This window comes from Sander vitreus, chromosome 20 (genome assembly GCF_031162955.1).
Source record: "Sander vitreus isolate 19-12246 chromosome 20, sanVit1, whole genome shotgun sequence".
Taxonomy (NCBI): Eukaryota; Metazoa; Chordata; class Actinopteri; order Perciformes; family Percidae; genus Sander; species Sander vitreus.
Window position 1 is genome coordinate 25,494,257 of NC_135874.1, and position 27,313 is coordinate 25,521,569.

Consider the following 27,313-nt stretch of genomic DNA (forward strand, 5'->3'; position numbering starts at 1 on the left):
GTCAAATGTTATTGAAATAACATTATCAAAAATAGTAACTGCATGTTTCTTTTCATGAATTAGTTTTGGCTTTGCGAATTCTGCTTGAGGTCCTCAAAGGACTTGTCAGGATCTGGATTATTATGATCCCTAAAATTCAGATTTGGCAATGTTCTTCTCTTTTCCTTCTTTTTACATTTAATTAATTAAAGTAGTAACTAGCCTATATCACCTATTGACATCCATACATGTGATTTGACGCGCTTTTTTAAATGCAATGTGCACGTTGGTTTCCATCGTGCGCAGTGGTGCGCATTGATAAATATCTCATTAGCAGGAAATGGAGGCTTTCCGAGCGGCGGAGCCCTGCGCCTCTGTATTTATCCGCCAGTGTGCTGCTGTGCTACAGTAGGACGCTGCTCTTTGTACACTTTGCTCTCAGGTTAGTCTCTGGCTAAAATGTGGGGACTCCCTGTTGGAGGAGCTGACAGAATGGACGGACAGTAAACGCATCTCTCTGGGTTGCTGTACTCTCTCTATTTTTTTCTGCCGAAGGCTTTTTCATCTCCACTGTGTTTAGTCACTGTTCAGTCTCTCTTGGCAACCCCGGGGACACCTGTCGCGTGTCAGGTAGGCAGAATCAGTCAATAATGACACTTAATTGGGCGCATTGAAATATTCTTTTTAAAAAGCGCTGGAGAAAGCTCATTGTTCAGCCAGTTTTTGGATCGGGAGTTGGGCTTGCAGATTCTTGGATTAACACTGAAGAGAACCCCAGTTTTAAGTAGACTAAGCCGGTGTAATGTCTGTCTTTATGGAGGCAGATATCGGCGCTGGGTCCGTTTATTTGCAACAGCTGTAAGGCGGTTTGTGCCGTTTTTTACCCTGTAATTTACGCGCTCTGAAAGAAACCGTTTCCCGTCTTGTTTGCAGGTTTCAGCAATGAGAGGACGATGGAGCTCACATTCCATCTCTGTATTGGTCTCTTTGATCGTACTGTGGCAGACACGGTAAGTTGGATATCCGTGATATGTGTTTTTTTTCTTCTTTTTCTAATTATAAATTAATACCACCGCTCGGACGGCAGACTGACCGCGCGCACAGGCGGCGTAGCCTTAACGGCTCTTTGGCTTTCAACCGAAAGGCCAGTTAACGGGATGTTATGTTAAGCAACCTAGTAGTCTAACCTCAATCAGCCACGTTTACAATAGGATGTCCTTTCCATGACGGTTGCTCTGAGCGCAGTTCATCCCCACGTTCGAAGCGCAACACCAAACCTCGTTGATAAATCTATCTACTAAAGGATTATTTGCATATTAGGAAAAGATCACACATAGCTCAATGCTTTATGCAGTTCCATAAGAGTTGTTTAGACGTGCGGGGAAGTTCGGCTCCTCGATATTAGACAACGCATCCATTTATTGAGAGAAATCTCAACTTGTGGTGCACTTCGACGAAAAAGATGGTAGGCTAGTAAAAGGGCAACCCGTTTTCAAAAGTTTAAATCCTAATTCATATTAATTCAAGCAACACATTGGTACCCCATTGATCTGTATGGTATTACATGGGGTGTTTAGCCTACACCGCTTGTAGAAATAATAGAGCAGCTGTGATAATTAAAACAAGTTATCCCCCATTAAACTGAAAATAGGCCTAATATTCTATGGGAATTAATTTACCTAATTATTTGTTTTCCTTAAAAAAAAAAGGAGAAAGAAAAGACAAAAGAAATTCAGTTTGAGACTTTTGTGTTTAAAGGGTCAACAAATAGAAGATTAGGCATTTTGTCACAATGTTCTGCCTCAGTGCATCACAATCCTTTTATTTTTCATAATGGATTAAGTAGCCTAATACATTACTGTGTTAGATTTTTGTTAACAAGTAAATATTAGTGTTACTTCTTACTTTATAAATGGCTAAAGTAGACTGAATCTGTAACAAGCTGCCCTACCAACGCGTCACTCCACTCATGACAATTAAAAACATTGGTAACACTTTAGAATACAGTCGGCAGCAGAGTAATTCTTCCCAATTCTCAGTGTAAGGTGTTGTACGGAGTACTAACTAGGACAGTAGTCTATGTACTGATAGTACCTGCAGCTACAAGGCAACAAATAAAGTAAGGGAATACGGGGGGTAAGAATCTGTGGACTTAAGAATTATTCATACTGTTGGCATTTGTTAAATAACATTTAGGCCACAAGATCCAATATTACGGGGTTAACCTACCAAGGAACTCTAGCACTTTATAGATATGCTGTGATTTATTTCAAAATCACCCTATACCGCTTACCAACACTAGAGGGGTACAGATGATAACAAAATGAGGATAGGCAAACCACATATTTCCTATATAACTACAGGGCAATTTTATGTTTATACCTAATACAAACAGTGGTTGAGGGAACATACTGTAGGTATATATAGCCTATGTGTAAGTTGTAAAGTAGGCCTACTTTCAGTATTGGGTTCAACATTATACGTAATGACTCAAAGGCTTTGAGTCAACTGTGCCTGCCAAGCCTCCGTCCCTGAAGTCAGACTATAGCCACATGTCATTTTTTTAATGCCACGATATTTAATATGCATCGCACGCACGCACGCACACACGCACGCATTTGACTTGCGATTGGTCGGGCGGGTGTATGGGCGGGACTTTGATATTGCTGCTCCACCGCCTGATTACTGCGCAGACTGTGGCTTAAAAATTACAAGATGGCGGTGCTCCGATCCGGGATATTTTGCCTTCACTTCTGTACAGCGGGAGGACGTGGGGACGCGTCATCCATCTTTATATACAGTCTATAGCTGTGTTCGAAACCAAACCCTATCACGGAAATAGTGCACTATAGCCTATAGTGTGTTCGCCATTTTATAGTGGTGTTCAAATTACTTTCATTCACTATGTATAGTCCACTATAAAATACCCACAATGCACTGCTAATATGAGTGTACATACGATGTACCCTACATTTTACTCCTGTATACCACAATGCAACGCGGCCGTGTTTTTCCAGCGGAGAAGAAGAAGAAGCGCCTGCGAAAACCTGTAAAGGAAAAATGGAGCGGGTTTTCATTTCTAAACGATAGAAATGTAACATGCAACATATATAATATACAAGCTTTTACTCTCCTCCTGATTGTTGGTTTGTTTCAGGGACGTATATATTTTCAGTGAAGGTCTGAAATCTCGTTTGGTCGCTCCCTAGTTCACTATTTAATAAACACTGTATAGGGAATAGTGAGTGAGTGAACGAGGGAACGGTTTCGAACACAGCTCATGTTACACACGCACACACACAATGTTGGCAACTTTCTCAGCGGCTCCTCTGGCAGCAGCACAGCCTCTCTTCCTGCCTCTGCTCTCTCGCCGTGCGCACGCAGGCAGGACTCAGTTACTATGGTTACGGGCATCTGTGTCGCCAGGTCATTTTGTCAGGGCTTAACCCTGAATGTTTTGAGCGTAGACCCGGAAATCATTGTAAATGTAAGCCAGTGTGTGTGAATTTGATGTCAAAATAAGTGTAAAATAAAGATTCTACATTTTTTTACACAACTATTCATAATTAATCTGGAAAGTACACAACAGTTTTTAAAGTACACACCTACATTTTTCAATGGTTGAGACATGTACTTTGTATGTACATAAGGTGCCACAGTGCATGAAAAAGCATCAAAATAGAGCTTGTTTATCCCAAAATGGAACTCTAGTCATTGCACTATATCTTAATTCAAATATGATTTCATGAGCTATGGGTCTTGTCATAGCTTTCAAACTCAGCATGTCTCTGTTAACGATATTTTAACATCAAACTATTTCGACGTTCATCCAAAACTGAGCGGACCTAATGCCAGATCCGTAGGCAAACATGTCTCTATGGTAACCCTCAACAACAGCTCCACGGAAGACAGTCACAGCTGCCACTCTCTTCACCAGCAGATGTTGATGGTTCTCAAGGATAGTCCCGCTTTTGTACTAAGTAATATTATGTACCCGGCCGGTAGTTCAAAATGACTTAGAGAATAAGTTCTCTTTAAATTCCTCCCAAACACCAGATTGTCGCACACGAGGACATAGCCTACTGTTCGCCATAATAATAGAATTAGTACCCGTTCAATGGCATTCATTGTTTTTTGTTTGTTCATGTTTAACCTGAACCGGACCATAAAACAATGATGGCAATCATATCACATCCATACAGGGATAGTAGTATACAGCTGTTAAAACATAGTAAAATATATGTGTATATATAAATATATATGTATTTTCTAACACGCTGGTATCAGATTGGTTCTCGGTATTGGCCGATATGCAAGTTCAGGTATCGGAATCGGTATCGGAAGGAAAAAATAGTATTAGAACATCCCCACTTCAAATTAGGTTTTATGGTATAGGACATTATTTTCTTTGTTTATTTTGTAATGTTTACCTATGTAGCTCTTTTAAAATACACGTTGACGTAAGCTTCCTCAGTTTGATCCGGACCGAGACTACCTCTTTTGGTCAGACCAAATTTCGTCCGTTTACGTAGTCTGAAAAGCCTACGTAAGCGTAGTGAAAGCCCCCTTAGTCTGTAAATTGTAGAGCTTTTAATTCATTGAAAAAAATAGTTTGTTGGGATAAAATGTATGTGATATAGCAGGTAAACATTACCAAGATGTGTCATGACCCACAGTTCTTAGTAATCAGTATATTTCTGTAGCTGATTTAGAGGTGTGTGTCCATAATCACACGTTTGTCTTTTATGTAGGTCAAAAGCAGATTCCAATTCAACACGTAACTTCAAAGACATCACAACCTTCACCAAGATCCTGGACAGTCTGCTGGATGGATATGACAACAGACTGAGACCTGGCCTGGGAGGTAAGAAAGGGAAGACCATTCACTTACTTGGTGTGTGCAACAGTAAAGGGCTTCTCCAGTGATTTACTATTGCCCTAGTCTTGCTTTGCCAGACCTTCCTCCACAGTGCTGCGGGGGAGGGTCTGGCGAGTCCACACAGCATTCCTGGATGGGAGAAAAACGTGCTCTGGTTTATTGGCATTTCTTTAAACCAATCACAATTGTCATGGGCGGCGCTAAGCGCCCAACAGAGCCACGGTGCCTCTGCAAAATAGCCTCGGGAAGGAACTTGTTTTGGTGGAAGGTGTGTAAGTTCAAAAGTTGTTTTAGTCGTACAACAGAAAACTCAGATTGGACAGATAGTCTAGCTAGCTGTCTGGATTTACCCTGCAGAGATCTGAGGAGCAGTTAACCATAGTCCTCATAAACCCACCAGAGAGTAGAATTACAACACAAAGAAAGTGGACGGTAACGGATATCCGGGTGAAAAGAGCATGATCCAGCGGAATTTTCCGGCAGCACCGGAGCAATCACGGAAGTGGAATGTCGTGAATATACTACTATTGCCCTTTAATAAAGTTGGGACAGATTTCAAAAGAAATTGGTCAAAAATCGAAGCAGCAGAAAAGGAGATATCATGACTTTTATTCCCTAGTTTAGGTCAAACTACTTAAACACTGGATCCTACATTCTCCTTAATGCAATTGAATTAAGTCTTTCATTAGACTCTTCCTTTCTGGAGCAACGACAGTACATTTCCAGGATAATTGCCTCACATTCCCGATGTCCCTTACCTTCCGCTCTCTGTGTGTTGGAAAGAGCAAATGAGGTTTAGCCATGTATTCAGCTAATTCAAATAGCTCACGTTACTCTATTGTGTGAACGGTTAACTTCATTTAATATTGTATGTGGCATTTTCTTTTGCATGGGTGCAAATGTTCCATCAAAACAAGTTCCTTCCCGGCACCATTTAGCAGAGCCACCACCTCTGCGTCTGGAGCTTAGCGCTGCCCAAGACGATTGTGAATGGTTTAAAGAAATGCCAACAACCCAGAGCGTTTTTTTTTCTCCTCTCCTGGAATGTAGCGCTGCGGAGATAGGTCTGGCAATGCGAGACTAGACTCTTCCTGTCTGGTGAATACCCAGGTCTTTCAAACTCCAAACCTGCAGTTTGTAAGTCAAGCTTTCTGTTATAAAGTTTAAGTCTCCAAGACCAGGATGACATAACCCAAGGTTTTTCCTGCATAGAGGAATTTTTGGCACCCCCCCAAAGAGATTTTAGCCAGCCCCAAAGGAGCGCCAAAATGGTAAGAATTAAGATAAAAACTAGCAATTCAAATCCTCTTCGACTGTGTTGTTTTCAACAGTTGAAAAGCAGAACATGAAGTTGAAAAGGAGAGCTAATCTCAGTTTTACCGTCCAGAGTCTGGCTGTGTTGGACTCTCCTGGTGATTTTAACGGTGGTATTTAAATAATATTTATTTTTAAGCAGTTTTGTTGATTGGGGTGACATTAACTCAAGCGTAATCAAAACATTTTAAATCAAATTTTCAGAAATAACAGTACGCGGACCAATCATGCTTCCTGCCGTGCGTAGTCACCCCCCCTCCAAAAGCCCATTGAGCCAGGAAAAACCCTGCATAACCCTGATGACATCACTACGACATCATCATGGATCGTTTTCACACACAGAGTAGGACTCAATAGTAAACTGATTACCATGTGTAAAACGTCCAGAGCTTAAGGCATGAATGTACAGCATATAATCTCCATGAAAAAGATTTTTCAGTTGTTTTTTTTAACCAAAGCTTAAAATGATCAATAAATATAAACGTGCAGGCTGTTTGTAGCCAATTGTAGAGACTTAAAATCTTGCTAAACTGTCCAATGCCCCGTCCTCAGAGCAGGGACTTATAGCAGCTATGATTTTCTATGATGAATTTCACTCTTTGTCATCGCAGACCGAGTGACGGAAGTGAAGACTGACATCTATGTGACCAGTTTTGGTCCAGTGTCTGACACAGATATGGTAAGTCTCACAGCTCATCTCAGAATGCATCTTCTCAGGACCCGAGACAACACACACTAAGTGTAAAATGAAAAAGGCTTCAGCTCTTTGAAAGCCCCGTCTGCACACTCCAAGCTGTCAAAATAAAGGTGCAGTTAGAGATGTAACAATTCCACATTTTGCTGCACAATTAATTGTCTCAGAAATAACTGCGATTATTATAATAATAATAATAATAATAATAATAATAATAATAATAACACATTTTTATTTGTAGAGCACTTTTCATTGAAAAATCAATCCCAAAGTGCTACAGGAGTTTAGGAACAGGGTAAAAACAGATGCAAACCAAAGAAATAAAGATAAAGAAATAAAGAAAAAAATAAAGATTTACGCGAAAGCTCGCTCAAAAAGAGGTTTTTAGGCCCTTCTTGAATGAGTCAGTGGTTTGTGGAGCCCTCAGGTGGTCTGGGAGGGAATTCCATAGGCGAGGAGCCGCAGAGCATAAAGCCCGATTCCCCCATGGTGCGGAGCATGATGATTAACAATATAATTGTTGCTTTCAGTCAAATTTAAAAAGATGTATTTGTTTATTACTTTTTCAAACAAATTAAAGTTTTGAATGAATTCTGAATGAGTTATGTGACCCAGCTAAAATACAAAGACACGTAAACCATGCCTCTTTATTATCATAACTCCTTATTATCATAAAAACATTTTGTCTAACTGTATCCCCCACCCCCCCTTGTCATTTTCGTTGCTATGAACGTGTATAGGGTGCCAACAACTAACAATTGAAATAATAATAAAAATATATAGTCCGACCAATAATCACTTACATAATTACAATTTGGCAAGTCTAAACTAAATCAACAATTACCAGTCATATAGTCAGATAGACAGTACCGTTCGCGTATACAGGCAGGCGCCATCTTTGGAAAACAGTCTCGACCAGTCAAACCACGAACGCCGTGCTTGAGCTATGTTACTGGTTACTGGTTGCACGGCGTTCGTGGTTCGACTGGTCATGACTGTTTTCCGAAGATGGTGCCCGCCTGTATGTGCGAACGGTCTTAATAAACTATCTTTTTAATAAACTGTCTGTACACATACAAAGTTCTCAATGCTTCAGTTTACATGTATGGACCCTCATCATGCTACCGTGGAAGTGTGGTGATATTTTGAGCCTTGTTAGTGGTGTAGAAATAGCGATTTCTTTTTACTTCATCCATGCGCTGACTACTAGCGTTATAAGCTAATTAGCGGTTCACGCTAAAACTAGGCACATTCAATTAGCATGAAAACAATGTGTTATTAATCCCTAGGTTCAATTAATTGCGGTTAAACAAAGAAACCGCCGACAGTTATGTAATGATTGTAACAGGCCTAGGTGCAGTTTCAAACACATATCACTTGGTTTGAAAATGCTTGTAGGATTCTTGCTCCAGGTGTAACCAAGGAACTTGACAAAATTGCAAAATGTAATATGTGGAAGGCTCTGAGGCACCGACAGCTAAAAGAAATTAGGAAATGTCTCTAAGAGAGTAAATATATCAGGAAGATCGAGCTTGTTAGGAAAGACAATCAAATTCTTAGGATGAAATGGGGGGGATGTTTCAGTAAGGTTCATATCAATAGCAAACAAAAGTCAAATGGACTGCATTTATATAGAGCCTTTTTACCTCACCAGACAAAGCGGTAAACAATTTGCCTCTCATTCTCACACATTTATACTAAGGGCTGGGTACCAAATTCAGTACTATTTAGGCTCCAACCGAATTGCATCTAAAGTATCGAGTATCGAAAAATGCCTCGTCATTCAATACCCAAATTCAATACCTAAGGAGTAGATCTCATCAGAGTCAGTGAGCCAATAAGCACGCAGCATGCTTTTACCAAGATGTAATCATGTTTGATTGGCTGTCTAACTTTACACGTCGTAGCGACACGCAGGTAAAACTCTACGTTACACAAACGTAGTAGGAGCTGATATAGTATAGGTATAGGGAGGTTGGTGGTGGTGGATGGGTCAAACAACACAGGCCTTTCACCCAGGAGACCGGGGATCATGTCCCGCGTGTCACGTTTACTAAACCCAACCGTCCCGTTCTTCTTTACCTAAACCCAACCGTCGCTTTCTTCTTTTCTTAAACCTAACCGTCCCGTTCTTCTTTTCCTAAACCCAACCGTCCCGTTCTTCCCACGTGTCATGGAAACGTAAGCCCACCCACAAACTTTTCCTTAACCTAACTCCGTCAAAAGTGACGCAAATAGTCTTAGATTATCTTAGAACTTAGATCTTAGTTTAGATAAAGCGCGTTTAGATATGATACTAAAGGAGACTTTTAGCCACCCGCAGCGCTACCATTGGGCCCACCCATTTCAGGTCCGGGCCCGCCCATTTTGACCCAGGCCTATAGTGAGTAGTGAGTGATTTTCATTCTAGCAGTTCATCCAATAAGCAGCCCGAGAAAAGCTTTGAGTGAAAGCTTCTCAGCCAATCAGCAGCTTCTACCCCACGTGTGGACTCTTAAGCCTGCCCACAGGCTGCATCGTCACCAGCAAGTGATCCAATGAAATGAATGACGTTGGCGCGCAAGCTTTTCAAGCAAGCTCAATGAGACACACACAGACGGTAGCTATTAGCTAATATGAAACGCAAAGCAAAGTAGCTTGTTTTCATTTAAATTCATCAAGAAACGCTCCGAGGAGCAGGAGGACTAAACTCCTGCCATTTTAAGTAACGCGGTTACAAGTGACGAGTTACCATCCTGCTCGGCCGCCCTCTCCCCATCAAGTCCTCCCGCAGCCACCCCCTCACACCAGCAAGGCAAGTAGGCAACAGTTAGGCTAACGTTTAGCCGCTTTCCGACCAAGTAGTTACAGGAACGTAGTTATAGGAAATGTCCACTTCTAAACAGATCTAGTAACTACTCTCCCCCAAAACTGTGTCTGGCTGTAATAATTCCGTTTCAGTCTTTTTGTGTATTGAACGTTCAAAAGAGATAAATGAAGTTAGGCTTACTGCCAAGGTCTATGTCTTTGTCCGCTTCAGCACTGAGCTGAGGACAGCCACACAAGAGCCACACAGGTAGGCTACTGAGTCGCTGTCCTTTTTTTTTTTTTTTGGCTTATTTTAACTGGCCCATCCAGTTCTCTGGAGGCCCACCTACAATCAAAATCCTGGCGCCGCTAGTGCTTTTAGCTTCAATAACAACGGTAAAAGCACCCGACCAAGCATCCGTATTTTACGGGATGGGAGTGAGAATCTGTAGGTGCTACACATAGGTAACACGGTTAACCATGTTACCACTCCTTTCCGGAGAGAATATAACAGCTTGTCAGACGGAGGCGTTTTCGCCCATATTCAATGTAAATACAAAGTAAATGCAAAGATGTGATTAGACGCAAAAAGACGCAAATTTGAGGGGGCGGCATGTGGCGCGATGCGAATAAGGCGAACATGGAAAAATAACGCAGACATGTTAGTGAAGGGGGTTTGGTGGTGCGATACTATGAGAGCACTCAGACTGAACCAACACATCCTGAAAACCAAAACAAAGTCAATTCAATTTTATTTATAGTTAATGTAGCACAGAAGATGAAAAAAATACAGCTGGGGGGAAGGGGATTATTGTATGAGATTAAAGACATAAATTTACGAAAAAAAACCTCTGATATTCTCTGAAATTAAACCCGAACTTCCGGTTACTGGCGCTGTTTATCTGCATGTACGGCATTAACTAGCTAGCTAGCTAGCTTTGGTTGACGAGGTACTACCGAGCATTAAACAAGACATTTTTATTCAGTTCAATTTTAATTTATAGTGAATGTAGCTTTACAGCTGTGTAGAGCTGAGGGGAACTGCAGAGTGGGTCGTATTTCTCTTGGGCTGCCTCCCATGTTTCTTTCTTTATATCAAAATCAATTAGCACTCAAGGCAATATCAGAGTAATAAGAATACATGACGTGCCCACAGTTAATTAGAAATTAGAACCCTCCATTTTTTTTTACTATTTTCACTGCTCTAAGGAGTGACCGTTACAACCAAACTGACTACAAAAAACAATGCCAAACACAGGGTTTCTGTCCAGGACTCAACCTGAAGAAAACTGCCTTTAAGCCGACATGATCCGTCATAAAATCTCAGGGTTGCCTTGCTGGGCCAGTTTAGATGTGACGACCTACATTCAGCAGATGAAATCTTCCAGACAGAGAGCTGTCAGCTCTGCTGTCCTGTTGCTAATGGAAACCCAGCCACTCCAACCAGGACAATGACGACATGGCAAGGGTCAGACTCTCTTATTAAAGATGAGATTTGATCATCCGCTGCCATGCAGCTCTGATACGCAGCAGTGTGGTGTTTTACATATTAATGATCATTATCATATATTGGCTGTCCATCGTAAACTTCATACTGAAATTATTATAATGCAGCATTTTAATAGGATGGCACATCTTGTAGTCCTGCACATTGTATTATGATTGTAATGATGTTCTTTCAAAATCCATGCATAAATTACAGCGTAGGCTGTTTTATTTCATGTTTCCGCTATACTATCTTACACATAGCGTACCGTAACTTCTGATAGGCTACATCCACACTACTAGGTTTTCGTTTTAAAACGGCGTTAAAACGATCTCCGTCCTCACGAGCGTTTTGGCACTGTTTCAGAGCTCCATACTAGCATGTCTGTAAAAGCATATCACAGACCATTTACATAGAATGGGTTTGTGGAGATGTGCATGAGGCTGATCGCATATCAGTTGAACAATAGCTTGCCTCCTGCACATGTAGGCAGCAGTAGCATTATGGAATGCAGAATTTTACTGCAAAACAGCTCCTTGCATCGACAACAAATAAACCGCTGTAAGTTGTTATCCATGTTGAATCAACCACCTGTAGCCAAGGCTGATTTTGTCGTTTGTTTTCTTCCTGAAAAGGGTCACATGATAGGGGCATGACGAATCGGGGGCACGTTGGGACTGATAAGATCAAATCGGGGAGCGAATGTGGGTGTCATTGTTTACAAAGGTCATGTGGGTTTATGTCAGCCAAGACTAAAACGCGACCCCAGAGTTTTGTCTGCATTTTCAGCATTGTTTCCAAACGTCACCATCTTAGGGGCTCCGAAACGCCGGAGTAATTTTATAATTTATACTTTTTATTGATCCCCAGTGGGGAAAATAAAATGTGTTGTTAGAAGACACTACACACAGGCCTGAAATACACACACATGCTCAGGCCCTATACATGCACAAATGGAGAGATGTCAGAGTGAGGGGGCTGCGACTGCTAGACAGGCGCCCCGAGCAGTTGGGGGGAGGGGTTTCAGTGCCTTGCTCAAGAGCACCTTGGCAGTGCCCAGGAGGTGAACTGGCAGCTATCCAGCTACCAGTCCACACTCCGTACTTCGGTCTGGTCATGGACTACAACCTGCGACCCCCCCCCGGTTCCCAACCCAACTCAGCTACTGCCACCCCAAAGTAGAGTAGAGTGGATGCAAGACGTAAATGTGGCAAAAGATATCCATTTTTAAACAAAAATGTATAATTTTGGATGTAGCCACAGACTATACACAAGGTCAACACAGGAGCTCCTGGACCTGGATTTGATTCATCAAGGGGCCAGCCTTACTTTATAGCTACACTGTAACGCTTAATGTATGTACAGCTTAAATTAGTTAGTTGGTTGAAGCCTCGTATTAGTTTAAGGTCAACTTTAGAACACCTTTTTTTTTCACAGAACAAGGGCTATGGATTTTGTCCCCTTTCTTTTACAGCATAGTTGTGCTATGAATTTTGCCCAGTATGGACAGGAGGAATGATTCCAGGGACCAGTAACTTTTTAACCAGGACTTTTTCATGTCTTTTAATATAGATTTCCAGTGTGTACACACAGGGAGACCCCTCCCACTGAACTGCTCTAATGCACATACACGGTATATGACACACACACACACACACACATATAGTGCGTTTCACCATCTTTGTGGTTTTGACATAATGCATTCCCTAGCCCCTTACCCTAACCTTGACCATCACAACTAAATGCCTAACCTTAACCCTTACCCTCACCCTAACCATAACCTAATTCTAACCCTAATCCTAAAACCAAGTCTTAACCCTCAAACAGCCCTTTAAACTTGTGGGGTCCAGCATATTGGCCCAACAAAGCTGTTGGGACCCCACAAGTATACTGGACTCCCGGTTTTTGGACCCCACGTGTATATATATACATACACATGAGTATATCTATAGTTAAACAAGAACACACACACACACACACACACACACACACACACACACGAACACACACAGCTTCCTGCCTTAAAAGCTTTCCTTCGTTTTTCCATCACAATCCCAGCCATCAACCCTTTTCCCACCTGGCTCTTTTTCAAATATTTAAATGGCACAGAAGCGAGGGGCAGAGGGATGGAAGTGGTTGTGATCGAGACAGCACCTTCAAAAGAAAGAAAAAAGAGAGATGGTCTCATGTTTAATTCATGCCATGTCTCCAACAAACTTGCAGCAGATCATTTCACCCCACCACCGTGTCTATCTTCCCTCTGCCTTTGATAACTCGGCTCTGATACACACACACACACACATTACAGTATGCAAGAACAAACACACACACACATACGCGCACCTCTTCCCTTTCCGTGATAGTTTGGACCGCCCACTTGCTACGTCCTCTGCCTCGTTGTTTGGGAAGGTTTCTCATTGCTGGATTATTTATATCCTGTCTGTCCATGTGACACAAATACTGTTTATTTACTGCTTATTTTGTATGTTCTCCATTCTGATTAAAAGATGAAGACATTCTAAAGCCCCCTATTTTTCAATTGTCCGTTACAGCACACATATCTGCTCTGTAAACGACTTGCCCTGTGGTTTTCTTAGAGAAATATGTGCGCACAAAAGTCGGAAATAACTTCCTTGAAGGCGGGTACTCTGTTGAAGTTTACAACTATTGGATCTGCCATAACCAATCGCTAACGTTTGGTAATGACGTCGGCTTAGCATCGCTAGCGTTAGCCTTAGCCAACTCCTTCACCACTAACGGAGCGAGCTGGAAAATCTATCTTTTCCCGAACCCCGTGGGGAGGAGGGCCACGACATCATGGCCACCAACAAAACTCAGCAAAGATTGTTCTTGCTCGGGCTTTAACTTGTGGATATTCGGCAGCGTTGCAACAACGGACCGAATGGCTTCACATGCATCTTTATCCGCCGGACCGCCGCCATTACGGAACTCAAACTAGCGCACGACCTCAACGTCATCGTTCTCAGCCACTCCCTCTGTTCGCTGATTGGACCGGTAAAGATTTGGCCAGAGAAAACCCACGAATATACCGCTTAAAGCTGTAGTGCGTAGTTTCTGCCACCCCCATGATGATGAAACTGTCGGCGCGTCCACATGACACAAGCCTTCCATGACCGTGCACTGCCCCCGCCCCTCCTCCACACAGCTGCTAGTAGCCAAGGAGGACACAAAGGATTAAAAAACCCAGATGGACTCTTCAGAAGAGGTCATTTTCTTCACTCGAGCTTCTGCGCGGGAAAGTCACCGGACGACACAATCTTCTGAACACAGTCATACAGAAAGAGTTGTGTGGAGCTGATAGTCTTAATTAGCTTTGTAGCAACTCATTTGACAATGAGTAGAATGTAACGGACGTTCATTAATATCAAAAAGTTACGCACTAAAGCTTCAAGCTGACCAAAGTGCTGTACAAAGAAGCACCAAGGTGCTGATAAAAACATTGAAATGTTAAAAAAATAAAAAGTAGAAACAAAACAACATACAAAAAGCCATCCCAACGACCACAACAATCAGCAATTTAGAAATACAGAATTATAGACATGACAGAATGAGCCATTAAGTATGTTAAAAAGGCCAGAGAGTAAAAATGTGTCTCAAGCCTAGATTTAAATACAGAAATTGAGTCCTCGAGTCACTATTCTCTGGACTCGTGACTCGACTCGGACTCAACTCAGGTAACTCAACTTCTCTGCAGGGTAAATCCAGACAGCTAGCTAGACTATCTGTCCAATCTGAGTTTTCTGTTGCACGACTAAAACTACTTTTGAACGTACACATGTTCCACCAAAAGAAGTTCCTTCCAGAGGCTATTTTGCAAAGGCACCGTGGCTCCGTCCGGTGTTTAGCACCGCCCAAGACGATTGTGATTGGTTTAAAGAAATGCCAATAAACCAAGAGCACGTCTTGGCCAGACCCTCCTCCTCAGCGCTGTGGAGGAAGGTCTAGCAATGCAAGACTAATATTATAATAAAGCGTTACATTTTTTTCTCTGCAGTTATTATTTAAACAAATAATCAAAATCGGAGATTCTAATGGTAGCAAGGATGGTTAACTCACAGGTTGTTATGTACATGTACTGTGGACTAATAAAAGAGAGAGAGTGGGGAGAGATGTTTTCACACTCTTGAAGGGACTGAAGGTCCTCAGTGATATTGAATTAAACCGCAGCTGACACTGCCTCAGGAAGCAGCTGGGTCTGAGACTGACAGGTCTGAACCTGGCCAGGTGTCGCGCTCAGCCAAGCGATCACAAAATCCATCTGAAGCTGAAGACATGACAGGACAACAGTCAATGGTATAATTTTAGGGCTGTCAATCGATTAAAAAATTGAATCTAATTAATTACATACTCTGTGATTAATTAATCGAAATTAATCGCATACATAATTAACGGTGCCTGAACCGATACTTTTTAAGAAAGTAAAAAAAGAAAAGAAGAAAAAAGGGTACTAAACAACAGTTGGTGACATTAAAGAACGGCTTGTTTATTGCTAAGGCCATATGGTCAAAATGAAATGATTTAATAATAATGTATAACAATAACAATAACTTATTTCAGTAGTAAATTGCTGTTGAACCATCAGATGAGAAAAGGACATTTACAGTAACTTCAAATGCACCACGAGGCTGTAGTTTACCAGTTTCATTGAACGCACCGTCAGTGTTGTTTCTCCGACGGCAGCTGCAGATTGTTACATCCCGGTGTTGAATCCTCTACAGTAAAACACAGTCACACTTTACGCCGTTTAGCATTAGCTGTCAGCATTGTAACCGTGTTTAATCCAGCTACTAGCTAGCGGTAGGCTAACGTTAGCTGCTGTCGAGTATAGTGTTAACTAGCATCACGTGCAGCGGTGTTTGTGTTACCTGTATCGTCTTCAGAGCATCAGAGAGAAGTGCAGACATATCAGTGGCACCAGATTTCGGTAGCCAGGGTTGGCAGGAAGAAGATTTTTACAAGTAAATGTTCCAATCAATGATCCAGGCAGAACATTCTCGTCTCCCTCCTTCATTTTACAGTCCAATGGTGGCTAGAACGGCTCCGGGTCAAACGTCAATATGGAATAGATTAATCTGCGTTATTTGTTCTCAGATTAATTAATCGAAATTAACGTGTTATTTTGACAGCCCTATATAATTTACAAGGTATTACTCAGTGTTACTGAGATGATCATGCTCAATTTTAGTAATATACTTACTACATACATACATACTACATACGCATAACATTCAGAGAACATTATGAGACATGTAAAAGAGAGTGCATTTAAATGATCAGTTCACCCAAGTTACAAAAAACCACAGTTAGGGACTGGGACTAGAAATGGGACTAGTTGACATATGACAGTTGACATATGACGATATAAATACATCACTGCCTCTATTGCTGCCACAAGAATGTTTTAAAAACACTATGAGGGTAAAAAAACGAAACACAAGCACTGAACTGTCCGGGAATTTGTGTAACAGCTGACTGTCAAACAACGGTCTCTTTGTCTCTTTTTCAAAGTCAAAAGTCAAAGTCAAACTTAACTTTATTATCCCGCAAGGGAAAATTCATGAGGTCTTACACATCTCCTTGCAAGAACAAGGAACACCACACTTTAAAATATGGGCAGTACGCACAGTATAATATACCACACATACATAAAACATAAAATCTTTTTCTTTCTCCGTGAAATGAAGCTGCCTTCAAGTGCGGTCGTGAACATCAAGATCTATACACGATCTGCCGGAAAACAGTAATTGTGAAACATACAGTAAAGTCTACTTGTGCTTCATTGGGAGGTTAAATAAAACAACAGGACGTGACACAAATGGGCCATTTACACCAACCGTTGCACAACCCTGCGGCACATCGCCGGATCGCTGTTTCCTGGTCTGAATACAGCCTCAGGGTACTGCAGCTCACAAATTTACAAATCCTACTATGGCCACGCCAAGACCCGCCCCTCAATAGCATTTATTGGCCAGGGCGTCCATGCTTACGCAAGGTAACGTAACCCGATTTGTACAGGTCCTATCCCCTGACCAATCGGCTATCCTAACCCCAACCAATCGAGCTGCTTCGTAGGGCGGGTCTTGGCGTGGCCATAGTAGGATTCGTAAATTTGCCCACAGCTCCATTTAAACCTGCTTTCCCTGCCCTGTCTCTCTCTCTCAGGAGTACACCGTTGATGTTTTCTTCCGTCAGAGTTGGAAGGATGAGCGGCTGAAGTTCCACGGACCAATGAACATTCTGCCTCTCAACAACCTGATGGCCAGTAAGATCTGGACCCCTGACACCTTCTTCCACAACGGCAAGAAATCTGTCGCCCACAACATGACCATGCCCAACAAGCTGCTGAGGATCATGGAGGACGGAACCCTGCTCTACACTATGAGGTAGCTGGTTTTACCATTCAAGTGATAATCCACGTTCATTCATCCAGTGTTTCCAGCTGTATGTTCCTATTCAGTGTTACTTGTATAGTATGCTAAACCCTGGTTTGTTTTAATTGGTTTTAAAGGGGACATATCAATATAAAATAAATATAACATAAAATTCACAGCATGTGCACATACACGTTGGTATCTAGAGTGCCTACAAAGCCATAAACTGTGAAATAAGACAACACTTAGTTGTTAACTTAAAAGTTTCTATGCAACACTTAATGCCAAAAATAACATTCATTTTGTTCTTTGTATTTCATTATTTTAAACAAACTGTGTGTGTGTGTGTGTGCGCGCGCTTGTACGTGTGTTTACTGCCAGGCTAACGGTTCAAGCTGAGTGCCCCATGCACCTTGAAGACTTCCCAATGGACTCTCACTCATGTCCTCTCAAGTTTGGCAGCTGTAAGTGCAAGCAGATTCACATCCTCCACACTGTGCATGCCTCCTAAACCTTGCCGTCATTTTCACCTTAAAAAGGATATGTTCACTGTTTTCAACACAGACTGCACTGAAATGTTGCTTGTAGCTTATTATTTTTCCTTTTTCATTCACCAAATTTCAGTTAAAATTTTGCACACAAGCATCTGGTTTTTCTACCCAGAACGACAAAACTTGTTGTAAAGTGTCATTTTTTGAGACAGACCCCAATAGGTCGCACTGTAACATTTGTACTCTAATCTCTGAATTACAATGTTCAAATATATCCAAATGTGGCACACATAATGTTTGACTATTTAGTGAAGGCACAAACATGAGTCAGGAAGCAGTCTGCAAAGACTACAGAACGACACTAATAACCAACTGGCCAATTAATTGTGGGCTGTGCATTGCACTGACCTAGCAATCAAACCCCTTTTTAAGGTCACACACAGCACTGTGAACTCTGGAAACAGAGAACAGAGGGGTTGACTTTCGCAATGCAACATGAAATGCATATGAATTGATATGTTTTGTTTAGCTAACATATAGAAAACATAAGAGGCTTGTTTTAACATGCTGATTTTAATGCAGGAACCACACCTCTGGGTTGAGACTGTGTGTTGAATGTTGCTCTCTCTGCATCAGATGCCTACACTAAGACAGAGGTTACTTACATCTGGACTCGTAATGCCTCCGCGTCAGTGGAAGTGGCAGTTGACGGATCCAGACTCAACCAGTATGACTTGGTGGACCAGACCGCAGGGGAGGAGACCATTAAATCCAGCACTGGTGAGCATCATGCATCGGTTTCAAGCCAGTCGGACAAACAGAAGTACCCAACCAGTGCCTGGACAAATGAAAAGGTTTCATGACAATTGCTCAAAAGCTTGGTGCAATCCTTGGTGACCCTTGGTGTGTCACTCAGCAAAGTGTAAATGTCTGGTGTGAGTGGTGTTATATAGTTTGAAAGATAAGGTAACTTAACAACACTCATCCAAATTTGAGTTTGGACTTAAAAACACTAATTCTATAGGTAATCAAACAGATGCACAAGACCAACAAGATGTTATCACACGCAAAGAAACAAATCCATTCATCAAAGCCTACAAGCTTTGGAAGCAGGCAGCAAGTGAAAGCTTTCTGATCATCTGAAGACATTGTTAGATCCCAAACACGCTAGAGTACACCGTTATCAGCCCATTGTCAAGAGAAATGATGCATGTGTCACTCTGACAGCTTAGAACTGTGACCTTGTCATTAAAAGACTAGAGCTTAAAGGGTTTCAACGATCCACTCGAGGAGAGGGTAAGGATGCCGGTGCTAAATAAGGATGAGTATGGGCCTGTATTTGGACAGTAGTAACAGTAAGGGTGCGATTTGTGAAAAAAAAACAGAGAGGGGGGATGTTTTTTGATCATGCAACAAAACAAAACATGCAAGAATTAAATCCCCCTTTCAATACCATGGATATAGAGCCACTCCGCCAGGCATGTCAAAACACGTATTTATGAACCTCTATATCTAATGGGGAAAAAAAGTCTCAAAATGAAATAGTATAACGTGGTGTCAACATAACACTTCACGGCGAAACCAAAATGCTTTCAGCCGAGAAACACTGGGAGTGTTTTAATCCAAATCATGATCTTTTCCCTAAACTTAAGTAATCATTTTAATGCCTAAACGTATCTGTCATAGCCGCATGACGCTCACTTTTTCTGGCTAAACTCCACTACCACGGCCCCCGAAAGGACCGTCATCTGGCGGTGCCTGTAGCCGGCTCGCAGTCACCTGTTGGCGGCTGAACAACTGCCACAAGAGCTATGCAGCGGCTAAATACAACCAGCAACTGCCGCTCGGATTTTAGCGTTCTATGGCACTCTGTGTTCATGTTACAGCGCTTTACTTAGTTTTAAATACTTCTATTTTAGGTATATAATGTGGTCTATTGGTGAAGTAGCATTGATCACTTTAAGGGAGGGGTAGCCTACATTTTGTCCCCACCGGGGATAAAAATAATTCAGCAGAGGGATATGTAGACCAGAAAGGGGGGCATCCCACGCATCCCCCACTGGCAAATCGCACCCTGGAAATGGTAAACCCAGAGTTATCACAAGGATCAGTCCACCACTGACGCACCACCTCCAGGTCCTCTAGCAATCTTGCGGGTGCAGACGCAGACATGGCAACCAAACCAGAACGAGCAAAAGCTATGCAAAGACTACATGCCCAACAAGCAAGACTCGATAAACTGGAGAGCGAATGGAAACACAGACCTACAAGCAGAAATCAAGCAGATGAGGCCGAAATTAAATTAAAGCAAGAGAAGGAAAACCCAAAGTTCCACCAGCTACAAGTAGTCAGAGAAGTGAAGGTGGCAGCAGCTCGGCTGAGAGCGTACAATGCTATGAAAGTGTTGAGGAAGAAACTCACCACAAAACCCTTTAACATCTGTGCCGGTTTGAGAATTTTTTACACAGCGCCAATTTTCTTTCTTTTTTATCTGTGTTTTATGGCATTAAGTCCACTCTCTTCATCCCTCTTTGAAGTTTTTTATTATTATCCTCAGCCTGGAGGAAGTAAAGGGTGGAAAGGGAATATGGGAGCTCCAGAAGCTCCCACAGTTTACAGCATCACAGGGCCAGAAGTAATTTGTGAATAAAAAAATAAATAAAAGTGAATTTTACACAAACCAAACTGCATCGGACTTCTCACAAAGACAGCTGAGCTTAAGTGATCAAAGAAACCACTGACAGGCACGCACACAACGCAGTATTTACTTAGTTTCATCAGGTTATTATTCTCCACATTGAACTATTTGTTTAGATATACTCTTTCATGATGAATGCATCAAACATGAATATAACAATATGTATACCTGACATTTATTTAGCATTTAATCAATCTACTATTTCTGTAGCGTCTAGTGCATTTGTAGGCCCGTAACTGTTATTACATAATTGCCAGGTTTTTTTTTTTAGGTTTCTTTGTTCAACCGCAAAATGGTCATTGTTGATTTTGTTTACATATGCAAAATTGTAATTATATAAATGATTTTTGGTTGGACTGTTGAGCTAAATCCATGCTAGTTGTTGGCACTTGACCCTATACACGTCCATAGCAATGTCCATATGCTGTGTATTTGTGTTATTACATTATCTGGGTCATATAACAGTGATATAACCAAAAGATGTGTTCTGGAATTCATTCAAAACTTCATTTTGTTTATAAAAAAAAAAAAAAAAAAAAAAAAAGAAGTAATAAATAATATTTAAATTTGACGGAAAGAGACAATTATATTGTTAATCGCAGTTATATTGAATTGTTACAGCTCTGCATGTGTCACCATCCTCACTCAACTAAACCTCTCGGTGTTTGGAGTTTTAAGCCCCCAACGTCGTCTTCCAGGCAGCGCTGCCTGGAAGACACTAGGATTAGGCAATGGTTAGGGTTAAGGTTAGGTGCCTTGAAGTCGACGGTCGCAGCGCTGCCTTGAAGTCGACGTTGGGGGCACCATCAAGCAAACCTCTCTCTCTCTCTCTCTCTCTCTCAGGTGAGTACACGGTCATGACAGCTCACTTCCATCTGAAGAGGAAGATCGGCTACTTTGTGATCCAGACTTATCTGCCCTGCATCATGACGGTCATCCTCTCCCAGGTCTCCTTCTGGCTCAATCGAGAGTCGGTGCCAGCCAGAACTGTCTTTGGTGAGTTTTTTTTACTCGCGTAACTGTAATTGAGCAGTTTTTTTTTTTTTTTTACCTTTTTAAAGTCGTTTTTAAAATCTGTAGTTTTACTTTTACTTAAGTGTGTTTTGTTTGAAGTATTGTACTTTGCTACATTTTAAATCACATCCGTTAAGAGTTAAAAAAAAAAATAGCTAAGAAAAGAGCTCTTTAACGTTGGTTTGGCAAAGTATCTGTCAACAAACTTAAATCAAAACGGCTTTGTGCTCTTATCAAATCACAAAAGACTGATTTAATTAAATAGGTATAATAAGTATAAATATAAAAAAGTATATCTATCCTGGCTACTGTAAAAAAGTAACTTTTACTCTGAGTTTAAATGAGCTACTTTTTACATGACCAAACTTGTATACCAGTAATTTTACTTGTACTTAAGTAAAAGGTTATCAATGTAATAGTACTTTTATTTAAGTAGAGTATTTTTGTACTCTTTCCACCTCTGGTTGCTCAACCCGTTGTCACTCCGAACTCTAAAATACGGACATTTGGGCAGTGGCTGTCAGCGTCAGAAGCAACGCAAAAAGCGCCCTTCAGTGTGTTTGTAGAACGCACCAGGGAGAGCATACGGTAGCGAGTAGTATGAAAGGCTGAAAATCTGCATAGGTAGGTTGGCTGGGGTGGCGGATGAGTCAAACAACACAGGACATTCACCCAGGAGACCGGGGATCGTGTCCTGCGTGTCACATTTCCTAAACCCAACCGTCACTCTTTTCTTTTCCTGAACCCAACTGTCCCGTTCTTCCCGCATGTCATGGAAAAGTAAGCCCACCCACGACCTTTTCCTTAACCTAACTGCGTCAAAAGTGACGCCAATAATCCCGACCAAGCACGTTTACATAAAGCGCGTTTAGATATGACGCTAAAGGAGACTTTTAGCGTCAATAACAACGCCAAAAGCACTTGACCAAGCGTCAATATTTTACGCGATGGGAGTGAGAATGTGGTTGCTACCATAATGCTGTTTGTAGGATGACATGCAAACAGCATTTGTGTTACACTCGAAACTTGAAAGTTTCTGGTGCACAGTGTATTATTTTTTCAATAATTAACAATTCAGTACATTTATTTCTATGTATTTATTCGTCACATTTTGTTTAAGTTTGTAAAAAGTTAAGAAAGCAATTTTTAAGTCAAGCCTGATGCTGCCTTACACATTCAAGAATAATCACTTCTCACACAGTGAGGCATACAGCTTTCTAATTCCACGCCGGTATCGGATCAGTAATCTGTATACCAAAGCCCAGGTAATGGTATCCGTACTAAAAAAAGTTGGATCGATGCATCCCTAATTTGAAGTATAGTCTTGATGGAATTACTTAAAAACTAAAGAACACAGTTTGAAATGGGGAAAGCAGAGGGATTTGCAGATTGATGTACCAGGTGTCATTTCTAAAAGCCTAACCAGGGACAAGGACTGCAAATTAGCCTACGGCTAGAAGTCCCAGATACATTGCATCGGTTGCACTTTAGATGTAACAATGCCTATATGTGTTGCCCCTGACAAATAAATTGATGAAATACCCACGTTGTAACAAGGAAATTACACTGAAACTCTTTCCAGGTCAGAAATCGCAGCACATGATATGATATGGTATAGGATACAATTACCTTAATTGTAAAGTGGAATTGTAACGTTGTAGTTTTTAGTAATGTGATTGGACTGGACACTGGAGTGTCGTTGTTCATTCAATATTAAGCCACTGTGTTGTAGGATTCGGAGAATGTCGGACCCAAATGCAGAGACAGCAGGCAGTGGTGAGCTTGAGGATTTAATACCATAAAATCCATACAAACAAAAGGAGTCCTGAATACAGCAGGCAAAGTAGTCCAAAATGTAGTGGAAGTCAAAAACAGGAAACAGGAACACTGAGACCGAAAGGGTAGACCACACACACACACACACACACACTCCAATACAGAAACAATGATCTGACACTAGACAAAGACAACACAGAGACTAACTACAAGACGTAACCAGTTGAAACAAGGAACAGGTGACACTAGGGCTCAGGAACGGGTGAAACGCATCAGGGTGGGGCACACAATCACAAAGGCGGGAAAACACAAGGCAGGAAGTAAAACGAGACATGACAAGGGAGAAAACAAAACAAGAAACTGAAACACATACACAACCATGACAAACTGGTCCATATTACAGTACACAGTACAACACACACAGGCTCAACAAACAACTGTTGTATGCTGTACAGTTGTCATATATGGTGATACTGCTCTATGATGGTTGGTTAGTCCTATGCTTGCCAAGGTAGGTCTAATATACTCAGTTGGCAGCGGAAGGGAATCAAAAGATTTGTGAAGTGCCACTCAGCAAGAAAATTAATCTCCCACTGCTTCTTACAACATCAAAGAAATTCATGGCTGAAGCCATCTCATTGTTGCAAGTTGAAACTGTGTATTGCAGCTATCAGTGCTGTCTGTTGCACAACAACACCAACACAATAGAACACAATTCATGACATTATTCCTGCGATAAATATGAACTTAATGAAACGGCTAGTCTATATCCTTGACATCCACTTCCGGGATCGCTCCGGCGCCGCAGGAAATTCCGCCGGATGCATGTATTTTCACCGATGTCCGTTTCCTTCCGCTTTCTTTGTGTTGGAATTTTAAACTCCGTGGATTTATGAAGACTATGGTTAACTGCTCCTCAGATCACTGCCTGGTAAATTGTTTGGTTGCTGCTAACATCGCTGCAGCCCGTTGTTTTTGCGTGTGACCGTTTCATTTCTAGCAACCCGGGTGTCAAAATGGGCAGTTAACAACAGCACAGGCGAAAAAATAAAAACATCCGTCACGGAGTGGACATTTCAGAGGAGAAAATACTGGCGTTAGCATTGTTGCCAGAGAAGATAGTACTTCAACTAAGCATGTTTCCTTAATATCTGATGGCATATTACAAAAGCAACATATGTTGGGTACGATTTAGATTCCGTTCTGGTTTGCAAACTGTGAGGAGCATGAATGTGCTCGATATACAGTATTCATTAAGTCAGTCAGGTGACACCTCTGTTTTCAGATGTTTACACATAGAACGTCCATGATGGAGTCAGATCTGGTTGAAATTCAAATAAGATGTGCATGGCCATTGTGTGTGTGTGTGTGTGTGTGTGTGTGTGTGTGTGCGTGTGTGTGTGTATGCATATGAGAAATGCAACTTCAAAAGGAAAGCACAATATCCTCTTACAGTGTGTAGGGATGTGTCCACAGTGTGATAAAGTGCTTTTAAATATGACCTGCAGCTCAAATAAAATGTCCGTGTGTCCCCTATATCAATCATATCCCTGCAGTTACTAAATATATTTTCTCTATGCTTTTGCCCTCTCTTCCCAGGTGTAACTACAGTTCTCACCATGACAACCCTGAGTATTAGTGCCCGTAATTCACTGCCCAAGGTGGCCTATGCTACTGCTATGGACTGGTTCATCGCCGTCTGCTACGCCTTCGTCTTCTCTGCGCTTATCGAGTTTGCTACAGTCAACTACTTCACCAAGCGAGGCTGGGCCTGGGACGGAAAGAGTGTCGTCAGTGAAAAGGTACAGCTGTCCAACACCTAGAGGGAGCATTCCTCTTCAGGATCAATCATACTGTAAAGGCCATCATGTTTCAGTCTTGCCTTTGTTGGGAATGTACAGTACTGACCCATAGAGCTGTAACAATTCCAAATTTTGCTGTACAATTAATTGTCTCAGAGAGAATTGCCATTAACAATCGACTTGTCTCTTCCAGTCAAATGTAAAACTATTTATTGATTTGTTACTTCAAGTTTTGAATGAATCCCAGGATACAGCTTTTGGTTGTATCACTGTCATGTGACCCAGATAATGTAATAACACCAATGCAACCCCTATAAAGTAAACAACGCCTCCTTATTATCATAAAACAGTTTTTCTAACTGTATCCCCATTGTTATTTTTTGTTGCTATGAACATGTTGAGGGTCAAGTGCCAACAACTAACAATAAAAAATAATAATAAACAGATATAGTCTGACCAATAGTCACTTATATAATTACAATTTGGCATATCTAAACAAAATCAGCAAAAAGTAACCTTAGGTTAGCAAGAAACGGCGATTACGTAAAAAGAAATTGACAATTAGAGAATTATGTAATAATTGTTAAAGGCCTACTTACCCGTTCTCATTCCTAACTCTTCAAATAGGGACGCTTGGTCAGAAATCCCCCTTTAGCGTCTGTATGGGATGCAGTGGGCATAGCAGCAGCTCGACCGCGGCGCTCTAGGACAACGGTAGCGAGTAGTATGAAAGACCTAAAATAAGGAGGCAGGTTGGGTTGGTGGATGGGTCAAACAACACCGGGGTTCGTGTCCTGTTCTTGTCCCGCGTGTCACTTGAACGTACATTTTGTAACCCCACCCACAATCTCTTTTTCCTAATCCTTACTGTCCCGCCGCATGTCAGTTAAACATATATTTTTTGAAATTGCGCCAAATCGTTCCAGACCCAGAGCATCAAAAAGCGACGCCAAGAGTCCCGATGCTAAAGACGACGCTTTTTTGCGTCAGTAACACATGCCAAAGGCACCTGACCAAGCGTCACTTTTTGACACGCTGGGAGTGAGAATTTGTGTCCTCTCTAAACCTTTCATGCACAACAATATCAACTGAGCAAGAAATAGTATTTACTTCAAAAGGGCTGCGTCTGAAATTTCATACTAACATGCTATTTAGTAGCTAAAACAGTATGTGAGATTTTTTTAGTACGTCCGAAACCTTAGTATGAAACCAATAGTACGTGAACCTCATACTATTTCCGGTGAAATATTACAGTATGCAAACACTGGACACTACGCCGGCATAAGTATCCCACAATGCAATGCGGTAGTAACGACAACACTCATACAGACAAACGGACAGAAACCGAGAAGCTCTGTAACGTCAAAAACGCTCCAATTTACATTTCTACATATAAAATCGGAGATTTTATCACCTGCGACTGTTGGTCTAGTTGCTCACTGTTTTCAGGGATTCAAGCATTCGCTAGAGCTTAGCTCGGCATGGGGTTACCATGGTAACGCGTCTCCAACCGGCAAGGAGGCTCTCAGGATGTGACGTTGAAAATGACAGCTTAGGGCGTCCCAAAAGATACACACTATTGTTTATTTACGCAAAAGTATATTGAACGATAGTATACATATTGAGCATGTAGTGCAGAGTATGAGATTTCGGACGCAACCAAGCTCTCTAACCCTGAGGCATTTTTCCCTGCAGAAAAAGGAAGCGTCAGTCATGAAGAAGAACAACGCCTACGCTGTAGCCGTGGCTAACTATGCTCCCAACGTCACAAAGGACTCCACGCTGCCCACCATCTCCAAGTGTGCTCTGAGCGATCCCAACCACAAGACCACAGCGGAGCTGAAGCCTGAACAGAACAAGAAAACCTTTAACAGCGTCAGCAAGATCGACCGCATCTCCCGCATCATGTTCCCCGTGTTGTTTGGGAGCTTTAACCTGGTCTACTGGGCCACCTACCTGAACAGAGAACCTGTCATTGTAAACGCGGATCCTTCCAAATGA

At 41.7% G+C, this 27,313-nt stretch overlaps 1 protein-coding gene across 1 annotated transcript; it reads left to right on the top strand.

Annotated features, from left to right (window-relative positions):
• The first annotated feature begins 921 nt into the window (after positions 1 to 921).
• Positions 922 to 27,313, top strand: gabra2a (gamma-aminobutyric acid type A receptor subunit alpha2a). The gene is made up of 9 exons (XM_078277398.1): positions 922 to 989; positions 4,731 to 4,843; positions 6,784 to 6,851; positions 17,323 to 17,543; positions 17,913 to 17,995; positions 18,659 to 18,802; positions 21,564 to 21,716; positions 25,110 to 25,312; positions 27,008 to 27,313. Exons 1-9 carry the CDS (start codon positions 922 to 924, stop codon positions 27,311 to 27,313), a joined length of 1,359 nt encoding a protein of 452 aa, XP_078133524.1.

What these genes read in the sequence shown, in the direction of transcription:
- gabra2a (XM_078277398.1), top strand. Translation starts at nt 922, where the DNA reads ATGAGAGGACGATGGAGCTCACATTCCATCTCTGTATTGGTCTCTTTG. An exon ending in ATCGTACTGTGGCAGACACG is followed by an intron (nt 990 to 4,730) that starts GTAAGTTGGATA and finishes TCTTTTATGTAG; the next exon opens with GTCAAAAGCAGATTCCAATT. An exon ending in GACCATTAAATCCAGCACTG is followed by an intron (nt 18,803 to 21,563) that starts GTGAGCATCATG and finishes TCTCTCTCTCAG; the next exon opens with GTGAGTACACGGTCATGACA.